The 14,099-nt window shown below is 37.0% G+C and overlaps 1 protein-coding gene across 5 annotated transcripts in view; it reads right to left on the bottom strand.

The window, feature by feature from the left end:
* The window catches only part of LAMA2 (laminin subunit alpha 2), a 610,905-nt gene that overhangs the window by 213,059 nt on the left and 383,747 nt on the right, over positions 1–14,099 (bottom strand). For all 5 annotated transcript variants that reach the window (XM_034669120.1, XM_034669119.1, XM_034669121.1 and 2 more), the window contains 2 exons: positions 6,919–7,130; positions 594–700 (listed from right to left, as the gene is read on the bottom strand). In XM_034669120.1, coding sequence (XP_034525011.1) covers positions 594–700; positions 6,919–7,130 — 319 coding nt within the window. The remainder of the gene's footprint in view (positions 1–593; positions 701–6,918; positions 7,131–14,099) is intronic.

Below are 14,099 nucleotides of genomic sequence, written 5' to 3'. Positions count from 1 at the left end.
ATTTATAAGAAGGAGGGAGTGCGGGTCCATCACTCTCGCGGAGGGATGGAAGATGCTTGCCATCCTGAAAGCAGGGCAAAATGCTCAGGAGCAGAGAACAACATATTTTGATTTTTTGTTTCATTTTAGAAAAAAATGATGTATCTAAAATATGTGGGTTAGCTTCTCTATTGAAAACTTCAGTTAAGTAGAGGGCTCACTGGAACTAACTTTTAAATGATAGAACTGTTCAGAACAAAGTGTTTGCTAAAAGCAAAGGGTGTGATGCATTTCATTTGGCCAACATAAGAGCAAAGAGTATTTTACTCACTATAGGCTGGGATTAAATGTATATGCTATTTGTTTCAAAAACATCTGAATTACAGTAAATATTACACAAATTCACTGCCAAGGAAAGATAGGTTGAAGGTCAAAAGGTAGTGTACGGCAACTTTTTTTTTCTATTTGGAAAAAAATTTCAATGATCACGGTGATGGTACTTGTAGTATTGGATAATCTGAACTCCTCTTTCAATATATTTAACATGTACGTCATTGAAAGCTAATGAACATTTTCAAGGAGGAAGTGATTCTTCATCATCTCCTATTCCTTACCTTACACTCATCACACCGCCGTCCCTGCACATTAGGCTTGCATTCACACTGTCCTGTCCGGGCATGGCAACTCTCAGAGAAGGAGCTGTTGATATTACAGCGACAAGCTGCAAAAAAAAGAGAGATCTGTGGTTGGGAAAACACTTCCTGTAGTATTAATAGGCTTTTTAAATAATAATATGCCCCAGATGGTAACATTGGAACTAAGTTTTAGAAAAGAATATTTTCTGATTTGCTAGGTATTCTATTAGGCATTATAGCATTTGATTCTTATAACGAATCTACAAGCTGTAGAAATGATTCATGTAAAGCTATATGACAGTGCCTGACACATAAGTTGTTAAAACATTACTGTAATCATTATTATTCCAATTTCGAGAGTGAATTATAAATATTATATACATTATATTTAATATTATATATTATATACAATGCATTATATGAATTATATAATATATAGATCTTGTGTATACACACACACACACACACATGAACACACACACACCCCTTTAAGATTAGAAAAGTATGTAAGGCAGAAGAACTAAGTAGACATTTTCCAAAGAGGACATCAAAATGGCCAACAGGCATGTGAAAAGATGTTCAACATCACTAGCCACCAAAGAAATGCAAGTCAAAACCACAATGAAAGCACCTGATACCTATTAGAATGGCTATTATCAAGAAAGCAAGAAACAACAGATGCTGGCAAGAATGTGGTGAAAAGGGTACTGTTATACACTGTTGGTGGGAATGTATATTGGTCCAACCACTTGGGAAAACAAGGTGGAGGTTCCTCAAAAAATTAAAAATAGAACTGCCATACAATCCAGCAATTCTACTACTGTGTATACACTTAAAGGAAATGAAAACAGTATTTCAAAGAGATACATACACTCTTATGTTTACTGCAGCAGTATTTACAATAGTCAAGATCTAGAAATAACTTATGTCCATCAAAGATGAAAGGATAAAAAAGAATACGGTGTATATACATGACGGAATATTATTCAACCATGACAAAGGAGAATATCCTGCCATTTGCAACAACTATGGATGGACCCTGACCACATTATGCTAAGTGAAATAAGTCAGACAAAGAAAGCCAGCTACTACATAGTATCACCTATATGTGGAATCTGAAAAAATCAAACTCATAAAAAACAGATAGTAAAATGGTGGTTTGCCAGGGGATGGACTGCTGTTGTTTAAGGGTACACACCTGCAAGTAGTAAACAATGAGTAGTAAATAAGCTATACTGCTCTAGTACACAGTATAAAAAATATAAACAATATTGTACTATATTGTGGAATAAATACTGCTACAATGGCAATCATCGCAATATATAAACATACCAAACTAACATGTTGTACACCTTAGATTTACACAATGTTATATGTCAAATGTATCCATTTACAAAATATATATAAGATGAAAACACTGTTTCAAATGTACTAGGAATACACCATTATAATTTCTAAAAATCACTTTGTTTTACAACTTAAATACTATTCCACATTTGGTTTAAGTAATCTTTTGTCATTGCTGTGTTATGAAGTTGTTTGATGCTATTCTGAGATATATAATAAATCAGTCTAAAAATTAAAGGGCTTTATCACAAATGGAACATAATTAATGGCTCATTCCGTAGTCTATGAGTGTATTTTTAATGGTACACATAATTGCATTGATATCAGAATAAAAAGGTGAGAGGGAGATGATGTAGGAATTTAAAATATTCATAGATGGTTTGGGTAAATTTTGTACAATACCTCATGTCTCTGGATACTTTGATTTGAGCACAACTTACAAATACATTAAAAATAGCTACTCTATTGGCCTATGCTATTTTCCTGTTCATCTGACTCAAGGTTCGACTCAGCTTTACTGCTTTCCTAAAAACTGCTGGATTTTATTCCCAGCAATTTGGCCTTCAGTGTCTGCTAACTTGATACAAGGCTGGTGGCCATGGAAGAACTGGCCTTAGTAGCAGCTGTGACTTTCCCTAGGAAAAGCTGAAGCGTACTCTATAGCACGGGTGTGAGAAATGCTAAAAAACATATTTTCTGTAAATATCTATTTCACTTGACACTAGAACTGTTGTATATATTTTCTTTTTTAAATTAATGAACTTTTATTAATTTTTTAAAATGAGAATAGTTACACATCGTGTTACATTAGTATCAGGAGAACACCATAGTAGTTCAACAGGTTTATACATTATACTCTGTTCACAAGTGCATCTTCCATCTGTCCCCATACATCCCTATTAAAGTACATTTTTAATTTCTTTATGAGTCTCATATATATACTTCAATTTTTAAGATCTCACATAATTTAGAATTTAAAAGTCATTTTTTTTTCTTAGAGTGAGGAATATAGGATTAAATTTACCATAAATTAACATCATCTTAAAAATTAAAAAAGCAATCTCAGGATACAACATCAATGTACAGAAATCTGTTGCATTTCTGTACACCAATAACGAAACGGCAGAAAGAGAAATCAAGGAATCAATCCCATTTACAATTGCACTAAAGATCAGAAGATACCCAGGAATAAACCTAACCAAAGAGGTAATAAATCTGTATGCTGAAAACTATAGCACACTTATGAATGAAATTGAAGATGACACAAAGAATAGAAAAACATTCCATGCTCATGGAATGGGAGAACAAATATTGTTAAAATGTCTATACTGCCTAAAGCAGTCTATACATTAAATGCAATCCCAATCAAAATACCACCAGCATTTTTCACAGATCTACAACAAACAATCTTTAAATTTGTATGGAACATAAAAAACCCAGAATAGCCAAGGGAATCATGAAAAAGAAAAGCAAAGCTGGAAGCATCACAATTCCAGACTTCAAGCTATATTATAAAGCTGTAATCATCAAGACAATTGGTACTGGCACAAAAACAGACACTTAGATCAGTGGAAGAGAATAGGAAACCCAGAAATGGGCCCACAACTATTTGGTCTACTCATCTTCAACAAAACAGGACAAAATATTCAATGGAAAAAGTCTCTTCAACAAATGGTGTTGGGAAAACTGGATAGCAACATGCAGAAGAATGAAACAGGACCACTTTCTCACACTATACACAAAAATAAACTCAGATTGGATGAAAGACCTAAATTGACACAGGAAACCATCAAAATCCTAGAGGAGACCACAGGCAGCAGCCCCTTTGACCTTGGCCATAGCAACTTCTTAATAGACGTGTTTCCAGAGACAAGGGAAACAAAAGCAAAAATGAACTAATAGGACCTCACCTCATCAAGATAAAAAGCTTCTGCACAGCAAAGGAAATAATCAACAAAACTAAAAGGCAACCTATGGAATGGGAGAAGATATTTGCAAATGGCATATCTAATAAAGGGTTAAATCCAAAATCTATAAAGAACTTATCAAACTCAACACCAAAAAACAAATAATCCAGTTAAGAAATGGGTGGAAGATATGAAGAGTTATTTTTCTGAAGAAGACATCCAGATAGCTAACAGACACATGAAAAGATGCTTAATATCACTCACCATCAAGGAAATCCAAATCAAAACTACAATGAGATATCACCTCATACCAGTCAGAATGGCTAAAATCAACAACACAGGAAACAGCAGATGTTGTCGAGGATGTGGAGAAAGGGGAACCCTCTTACACTATTGGTGGGAATGCAAACTGGTGCAGCCCCTCTGGAAAACAGTATGGGCTCCTCAAAAAGTTAAAAATAGACTTACCCTACAAGCTATCCACTGCACTGCGAGGTATTTACCCAAAGGATACAAAATACTGATTCCAAGGGACATATGCACCTCAATGTTCATAGCATCATTATCAACAATAGCCAAATTATGGAAAGGGCCCAAAAGTCCGTTAAGTGATGAATGAATGAGGAAGATGTGGTATATATACAATGGAACATTATTCACACATAAAAATGAAATCTTGCCATTTATAATAATGTGGATGGAGCTAGAGTGTATTATGCTAAATGAAATAAGTCAGTCAGAGAAAGACAAATACCATATGATTTCACTCATATGTGGAATTTAAGAAACAAAACAGATGAACATAGGGGGAAGAAAAGAGAGGCACAAACCATAAAGCAGACTCTTAGCTATAGAGAACAAACTGAGGGTTGCTGGAAGGTAGATGAATGGGGATGGGGCGGGGGGATGGGTTAAATGGGTGATGGGCATTAATAGGAGGGCATTTGTTGTGAGGAGCACTGGGTGTTGTATGTAAGTGACAGATCACTAAATTCTACTCAAGAAAGTGATATTATACTATATGTTAACTAACTGGAATTAAAATAAAAACTTGAAAAAATAACAAAAGCAATATACATTTTTAAGTGGCATTTTTAAATGAAATGTATGACCCAAACAATAACATGTAAATTTAAAAAGCAAAATATATTTCTTTGCAGTGGTGTACTTTCCATGAACAAACCCAGAGGAAACTAAAATAATGATTTATCATGAATTTTCTTTTCTTGAGGGTTTTACCTATGCATAGATGAGCTATTGTATATATGAAAAATTATAAAAATAGATGTTTCTTATATTTTTCTATGCAAAAGAGCATTAAAAACCCTAATCATTTCTGTATGTATCTCATGGCAAGTGGTATAAAAACCGGTGATGGTTTAAAAATGTTTTTATGCCATATTTTCCTATGTATTCTTATGCCACAGATCCCCAATTTATCACAATAAAATGAGTGGAAAGATCTCCTCAACTTTATGGAGGGAGTAACTGGAAGATAGAAAAAGAGGTCACACAGCCCTTAAATGAGCGAACCACAGATACAACTTCTATGAACACTACTGTCAAAGGAGCTATCTCGGGTGAGCATCCCAGGCCCAAGCAGTGCCCCGGTTACTCTCCAAGTGCTAGAGCCTCTGATCCCCACAGGAAATCGTGATCTTTTATGTAAACGAGGAAACAATCTCAGTGAGGTCAACTGTCTTGTCCAGGGTCACATAGCTAGACACTGGAGGTCCTAGATGATGTATTTGAATGGGAGAATTTCTTAAGCTCCCTATGATTTTACACAGGTAAACCTACAGTGTTTAAAGGCACTTCTGAGCCTGGTGGAAATTTTGCTTTAAAAAAAAAAAGCCAATTTATATGTGAAATTAATAGATGCTTATTATTCTAGAGAGTGATTTATGGATTTTTTTGTGTGTGCTTATTTTTTGTTTTTTAATAAAAGGTGAAAGACATAGTTGATCTGAAGAGAGACCAGAGTATGAGAGTAATTTGTTTTTAATTTAACAAATTGTCATTTTTAAATGACAAAAATCTGGCACTCATTTTCTAAACCTATGGGAAGAAAGATGCATTTGTTCCTGAAATGGGGTGTCCTATCTGGTCTTCGGTGTTTACAGCAGAGACAATAACAAGACACTACAGTGGTTTCTATCATTTTGCAGATCCTAGGTCCTAACTGAAGGACCGGAAGAATTCCTTCTTACATAATGAAGTTAGCAGAAGTGAACTGTGGATATCATAACCTGCCCTATCTAAAGACTACGGCAGCAGGTGAAGTCAAGGATGGTGTAAAATATTCAGGTGGTGACATGGATTCACATTCCACTGGATTCTGCACAACAAGATTTCCCTTGCATATCATGTTCCTGCTAATACAAAGCATTAGTAAATTCTACGCAACACCAAATAACGCAGCTACGGAGGTACAGGTGACAGGAGCAATGTTCTGATTAACAAGGATGAGGCCCTACAATAGCTAATTTAGTGAAAGGAAACACAGAAATATCATTCTGTGAAGAGTCCTAAGGTGAAGGTCAATCATTCGACAGTTACAAACGCCAGTGTGTAGAAATATGGGCAGGATTTTACACCTCTTATGAAATGCAAGAATGTAAAGTTCACATTTGAAAACATAACAGATGAACACCTACAAACAGATATGAAAGAAATAATATGGACAGAGAAATTCATTTTTAAGAAAATGATTACCATTGAGATAAACAACAAGGATAAATGGGGCTTACCTAATTACTAACTTCTTCTCTCTTATCATGGGCATTTTATTTTAAAATCTTCACTCCACAGGTAAACATATGTGTGCCTTGTTTGAAAAATAACCCTTTGACTGCAGCGATTTTCAAAGGATTGACTCTATTAGTACAAAGAAATATTTGAGGATGTGCTGACTCTGTGCATAGGCTGTGCATCCAGGATACACGTACCCACAGAATTTCCCACCCTCCAATCCCCACCCAAGAACTCATCAGCTGCTTGGAGGTGCAACACATCAATTCTGCCAGGGGCGTCAATAGTTCAGGACTTACGCTGACAGTTCTTTGCAGCAACTGCATCTCCAAAATATCCATCAGCACAGAGCTCACAGAAGCGGCCTGTGGTACCTGGCTTACATATCAGACAGGAGCCAGACAAGCTGTCACAGCTGCCAGGGACGGAGAAGTCAAGGTTGTCATTGCATTGGCATGGCTGACATGAGCCTCCAGGTACAGAAGGTTGTCCAAAATAGCCTTCCGCACACCTACGGGGAAAAATATCATCAGTGAGTATTTGGGAGGAACTCATGAAACCCATCGGAGGGCAATGTTTATATATTTTTCACGCTCCCCTCTCCCAGGAGGATAGGTTTTCCTTTTAAGTGCTCCTTTTCGCGAATGCAAGGTGATTAAAAAATGTTTTTCTATAACTGCAGTGTAGATACAAGATGAAATCCTGCCAGCCCCACTAGTAATTAGATTTCAGCCAGGAAGAAAAAAAAAAAAAGAATCTTGTCACTGGCACTGAAGAGGAGACCAAAGCATAATAAGAAATCTGCTGCTGGCACTCTAGAGGAATCCAGGTCCATGTTGGAAAGCCTTTGTAGTGCAACACATCATATGTATCTACTCCAGTTGGTTGTTTTCTGTACAAATATGTAAGGTTCACATTTTTTTGTTGTTGTTGTAACAAAAGCTTGTTATGAGGAAACAGACTTGCAAGGAAATTCAGCAGCGAGAATTCAGAATTTATTAAATAGAAAATTGTGACTCAAAAGATTCTCATTACGATTCAGGTGGGGGCTGTGGGTAGCTCTGCATTAATAATAGGTTTGTATATATTTGCATTTCCGTACAGATGCAGATTTTCATTGATGAGCCTTTACCAAGAAGCACGTATGCCTGCGTCTTAGGGTAACGTGCCGTAAGGTGATGCTTAATTGTGCCCACAACTTGTATTAGCAAACTCTAGGTCTTTTTTCTTTTTTAAAGGACAAAATACTATTTTACCTATTATTGGAAAAACAAGTTTGTTTATTTATGAGGCATAGCAGGGAAGGTTTTTTAAATTATAGTATCAAATTTCCCTTTATCCATATGTTGTTTCAAAATGCTACTTAATGTCGCAGATGCACAGATACGGGTTTTTAGGAGGCATCTATTTATACGCCGCTCTGTCTTCTCTTTCAGTTACATTTGTTCATGCTTCTTATTAAACCACGCTTGCCAAAGGAGAAACAAAACAGTGCCTCTCTAGTCTTACAGTCAGGCTGGCCCTGTCATCTGCACCATCTTCGGGAAATAAAAAGTCTTTTTCATCAAAGATCAAAATCGAAGGGGAACAAAAACAATGTGGGAGAATATAATCGCCACGGTACGCTACCTTTATACTCATCTACTCACAGATATATAAGTCTCTGTGTAGAGAAAGGCTCTCTTCCACTCAACAAAGAAATGATTTAAATCCTTTACATCATGTGAGGATACATTAATAACATCACAATTATGGGCCAAAGTCATTAATGACTCTGAGTTTTCTAGAACACTTGTAAGTGCCATAATAGTCTTTTTTTTTTTACAGAATTAACCTTTTCCCATAATTTTTAAAATGAAATTACTAGTTTTCATTATATTCACAAAATACTGTATAAATTGTGGAAGTCATAGTATAAATACTGCTTGGAAAAATGTGTCGCCCACAAATATAATTGCTTATTAATTACCTATCGTAAAATATGAACATTCTAGTGGATAAAATTTCCCCACAATCCCTTCAGAAGTGGTATTCCATAAAGATAATAGGAAGACACTTTTGAATTTTAACCCAATTCTCCTTGCCTTACTTGATATGCAGAGCTTATGATCACATCCACATATACTTGCATCTCATTGTGTTTACCATTAAGAGAGTGACTTTGCTCCACTAGAAAAACGATATACAATGATCATTATCGCAGCCAACGAAAACCCATTATTTTCAGCTCACTTTCCTCAAAATGACTTACTGCCCTCAGGAGAGATGGCATTAAATAACAAGATCTGGGAATTTTTCTTAACATAGATACCAATTAATAAGCTCAAAATTCTCCTACAATAAAAAGGAATGTTTTGTTCATGAGAAAATAATTACAATTAAGTAGTATAACCGAAGAAGCATCTTTTATTTTTTGTTGTAGAACACATAAGAAAGCATACTGAATATACATGATGGATAATTCATATGACACTCTATTGAAAATGTACATTCAGGTTCTATTATTGGTGTGTGTGTGTGTGTGTTTCCATACATAGGATAGTAGTTTTAGAGACATAAAAATGTGCCAGTAGAAATTTTAAAGTAATTCTAGGGTCAGTGAATATAATACTGCTAATCCTATAACTTTTGTTAATAATAATAGTGTTTTATAGTCTGATCAAGTTGGAGTCACTTAATTAAAATTAGTGTGAATGACAGCCCTTTAGACCTTGCCAGCCTCTCAGTTTTTCACTCTACAAAACTAATTGTAATTTGAAATCTCAGGGTCTCTCATTTTCATACGCAAGGCAGAATGAGGACATTTCTTAGCAGAATTTATTGGTTTCCTTGCTACAGATGGACATCCTGACAATACAAAGTCCCTGTTCCCTTCGACATTTGCTAACTTTTTTTATACCAAATTGTACTATTTTAGAAAGAGACCCTTTAATGTAGATGAGATTCTAGACGCCACATGCCATTATGTAATATGGTTCTTTTTACTGATGACTTAGGAACAATATGAGAGAGAGAGAGAGAGAGAGAGAGAGATGAGAGAGGGAAAGCGAGGATAGCAGAAATGGAGAGAACTGGCCAATGAGAAGTGCAGAGCAACAGTGGCAAGATTTCTCTTACTCTGCTGCATCGTTTTTTCAATAAGTTTTGGCTAAAATATGTGGCCTATGGTCCCATTACCTATAAATACAGTGCTTCAATCTCTATAAGCATCCTAGAAAAGCTCTTGCTCTTTTCCTCTCCTGCCCCTCCTCAAATAGCTACTGAATACTTGATCAGACTAATATAAATAAGGCACTGTCTTTATACTGCAGTCCATGGAGAAGAAAGACATACTTAAAAAGGTAGCAGGGAGCTACTACAGATATGCCAATGTTCTCATGGAAGCACAGAAAAGGGCAACCAATTCAGACGAGGATTAATCAAGGACCCTTTCAGGATGATAGAGTTGAATTGGAAAAGTTGTGCAGGGTGATTCTCATGTGGAGGAGTGGAAGGGCTGCAGGCTTCTAGTCAGAGGGAACAGTATTGGCGAAGGCACAGAGGAGGGTGGCTGGAGAGTAAATGGGAGTGGCTATGCAAGAAGGATGTATTCTTACTATTTCCCATGTGACTGAATCAGTTAAAGACTAGTGAGTTTGCCTGCTTATGTGGTTTCTTTCTGCAAATTAGGGGAAGAAAAGGGTCCTCTTTGAGCATATGCAGAGAAACAGAGAGTGGACATACTGAGTACATGGGATTCAAGCTCCTAATCGCCCCCTTGGCTGAGTACTTTCCTGCAGTATACAAACTGCACAGCCACATAGGAGCAGACTTTGAAACCTTACTTGGAGTCACAGTTTTGCTAATAGTACTACTGAGTTAGTATGACTGTCTTGCTTTTTCTGTTTCTGTGACTGCACACTCCATGTCTGAGACTCAAGAGCTCAAGGAGACTCAGGCATAAGTAGAAATTCTCACCAGCACAGTGGTAATATGGCAATTAGACTCAATTCAAAGTCAGGAATTTATGAAGCAGAGAATATCTAAATAGGATTTTGGAACTGAAATTTAAAAGCAAAAAGATAATTTTCTGACCAAGAATATGAATCACACAGATAAAATTATAGGTAATTTTCCAAATTTTAAGCAATTAGGTTCTAATACTTTCTGCATTCTCAGTAGCCATTGTGAAATGAGTCTTGACTTTGACTTCTCTCTCCTCACTTGGGGAGGAGTCATTAAAAATTGGTCGGCTAGGGAGGAGACAAGGCTTCTGGGATCCATGTATCTCATTAATTTTCATGTGGTCCTATGGATCCCACTGGGTCAACTTGCCAGTCTTTTTTTTCCTTAAGATTTATTTATTTATTTTGGTGGGGGGAGAGGTAGAGGGAGAGGGAGAGACAGAGAATCTCAAACAGACTCCCTACTGAGCGCAGAGCCTGCCCATGTGGGGCTTGATCCCAAGACCCTGAGATCATGACCTGAGCTGAGACCAAGAGTCAGACGCTCAACTGACTGAGCCACTCAGGCTCCCTGCCAGTCTTTTCAGTCTTTTTTAAGTGTCTCTCCATTAAGTATGATATATTGCTGGGACTACAGTCTTATTCTGAAAGCAGCTTAGTGACCAGTAGAGCAGTGTCATCAGCATTTAGCTCACTTTTTCTCCATGTTCTTTTAAATGTCTTTTGATGCTCCAACACTCATCCCTTTACACCCTTCAGTATACTTTCTTTTTCTATTTTTTTCTCCTCCTTGATGATGACAGATGCCCACGATCTTAGCAAAGTGCCATGATGAATACCTGATTCCCTCATCCTCTCTCTTGTTTTTCTTTTGTTTAAAACATTCCCCAGAGGAAAGTAGTAATATCTGAAAGTATGGGTACTTTGGCCCCATGCGAAGTTTCTGAAAAGTGTAACTAGTGCTCTGCGTGTTACAGAATATCAGTCAGTATTTTAAATGAATTAAAAAAAAAAAAACCCAAAGCAGAATCAGACCTATAAGTGCAGAGAACACACTGACTGTTGCCACAGGGGTGGGGGGTGGGGAGTGGGGGGTTGGGCATAATGGGTGAAGGAGAGCTGGAGATATAGGCTTCCAGTTACGGAGTGAATAAGTCATTGGGATGAAAGGCACAGCACAGGGAATACAGTCAGTGATATTGTGATAGCATTGCATGGGGACAGACGGGAGCTACACTTATGGTGAGCATAGGATAACCTACAGAGTTGCTGAATCACTATGTTGTACACCTGAAACTAATGTAACATTGTGGGTCAAATTAAAAAAAAAGAATTTATTTATTTATTTATTTATTTATTTATTTATTAAGTAAGGATTGATGGTCACACAAGATTAGAAAATGCTGAGTTATAGCATAATATATAGAGCTGTCCAATCACTATGTTGTATACCTGAAACTAATGTAACAATGTGTGTCAGCTATACCTCAAGAAAAGAAAATGCTGAGTTAAAGTAATTAAACAGATTTCTTCCATCCAGGACATGTCAGAACTTTTAACATGCTAATAGATACTTCCTATATTTCTGTGATCACAGAACTCTATTTCAAAAACATCTACAGTTTGGGAAACACTGCTCCAGTTTTCCAGTGCTGATTTTATGTAGATGACATGCACACACTGATTACACCAATCACTTACAGAATAGTTTTGATTACAAGATTTTCAGAGCAACCAGGATCTTCTCCCCTCTGACCCTTATTCTCCTCTCCTTCCACTTCAGCCTGCACATCCTCAAAAATGTTTCTCCTAATATTTTGAATCCCCCTACTAATGGACTTTTGAGCTCATATAAATACAGAGAAACGATAAACCCTGAATATTCCTGGAAAACCCTAATCCAAATTCTGGCTAGAAAAATATAAGATTCCATCTTCCATATAATAATAGTTTAAGATGATTTTTGACTGAAGAACTTGAATTGGAGAGAAGATATGCCATTTGGGAAACAGCATATGTCCATTTCCATTTTCTTCTCAAGCTGATTAAGAAAGATTTTAAACAGAAAATCATCCTGTCAGGGGCGCCTGGGTGGCACAGCGGTTAAGCGTCTGCCTTCGGCTCAGGGCGTGATCCCGGCGTTCTGGGATCGAGCCCCACATCAGGCTCCTCTGCTGGGAGGCTGCTTCTTCCTCTCCCACTCCCCCTGCTTGTGTTCCCTCTCTTGCTGGCTGTTTCTATCTCTGTCAAATAAATAAATAAAATCTTAAAAAAAAAAAAAAGAAACTGTCTTTATAAAAAAAAAAAAAGAAAAAAAAAGAAAATCATCCTGTCAGGTATTTCTTTCCTCAGTGATTTTGATTATTCAGAGTAGAATGGTCTCCAGAATACATTCAACCGTTCTCATCCTTTTCAGAGACGGGAGCTGCTTGAAGGTAAGGACAGTACGATGCATCTGTTCGTGTCCTACATCAAGCCCCGTGCCTGGCACTTGTGGTTGCTAAACGGATGTTTGTTAAATAAAATGCAGAATGCTAAATTGTACATGGTTCCGAAAGGATTGTCTACCATGTAGAGAAAATGCAGAGCATGAAGCAAAGTAACATAAATACATCAGAGACTATGCTCACCTAGATAAGTGGGATTTAATGGCGCTGTGTGACAGAGCGGCTGTCATCTTCCAGCTGCTAAAGAAAAAGTTGTCTGGAGTGAGCCAGGGGGTTAGGCATTTGATGTAAATCTGTCTTGGCGATGATGTGTTCTGTGATTATTGTAAGTAATATACACGTGCCCTCCTTTTTTTTTTTTTTTATTATTAACACAAAGACCTCTGGTTCCTTGGTTGCAAATAAATCATCCTTCTTTCCGTTCTATTCTTCCATTACTCACTTACAGATGTGGCCACGCTCACAAACACTACTTGCTGCTGCTGGGAACCATCACTGGCACCTAGTCCACAGACTGCTAGCTGTTGGCTCACTTCTCTCCGGGTGATTGGCTCCTGCTTCATTAACTTTATGCACCCTGGTTGAGCTTGGTGACGAGAGGACAGGAAAGGAGAGGCAGAAATAGCCCTCTGTGGTGTTTGCCTCAGTGATAATGGGTGAAAGCAGGTCATTTCCTCTGCTTCCCCCATCCCCCGCTGCAAAGGGGACGACTTCCAGTGCTAAAACCTGAGCAATACTGGTGTACTTGTCAACGATATCAAGGGAGAATTTTGTACCATTTTTTATACCGAGACTGAAATACAGAAGAACCTTTCCTTTAAAAATAGTTCAGGAGAAAAATAATCACACAAATTACATAAAATAATATTTCCAGTTCCACTGCAAAGCAACCTAGTGAAATCAACAGGAATTAAACTACAGGCTTAGAAGTAATTAGAAGAGGATAGAACTCACGATAATAAATCACATTTTATTTCTATTTTCAAATATATTGAAGGTAAATTATGGACCGCTTGCTGAACTATGAACTACACATTTAAGCCACATTTTAGAACAAAAAACTAATTATGAAAAATAAATGGTGCCAAC

This window comes from Ailuropoda melanoleuca, chromosome 10 (genome assembly GCF_002007445.2).
Source record: "Ailuropoda melanoleuca isolate Jingjing chromosome 10, ASM200744v2, whole genome shotgun sequence".
NCBI classification, from domain to species: Eukaryota; Metazoa; Chordata; class Mammalia; order Carnivora; family Ursidae; genus Ailuropoda; species Ailuropoda melanoleuca.
The sequence above is the reverse complement of the archived record's forward strand: the minus strand, read 5'-3'. Positions and strand labels throughout refer to the sequence as shown.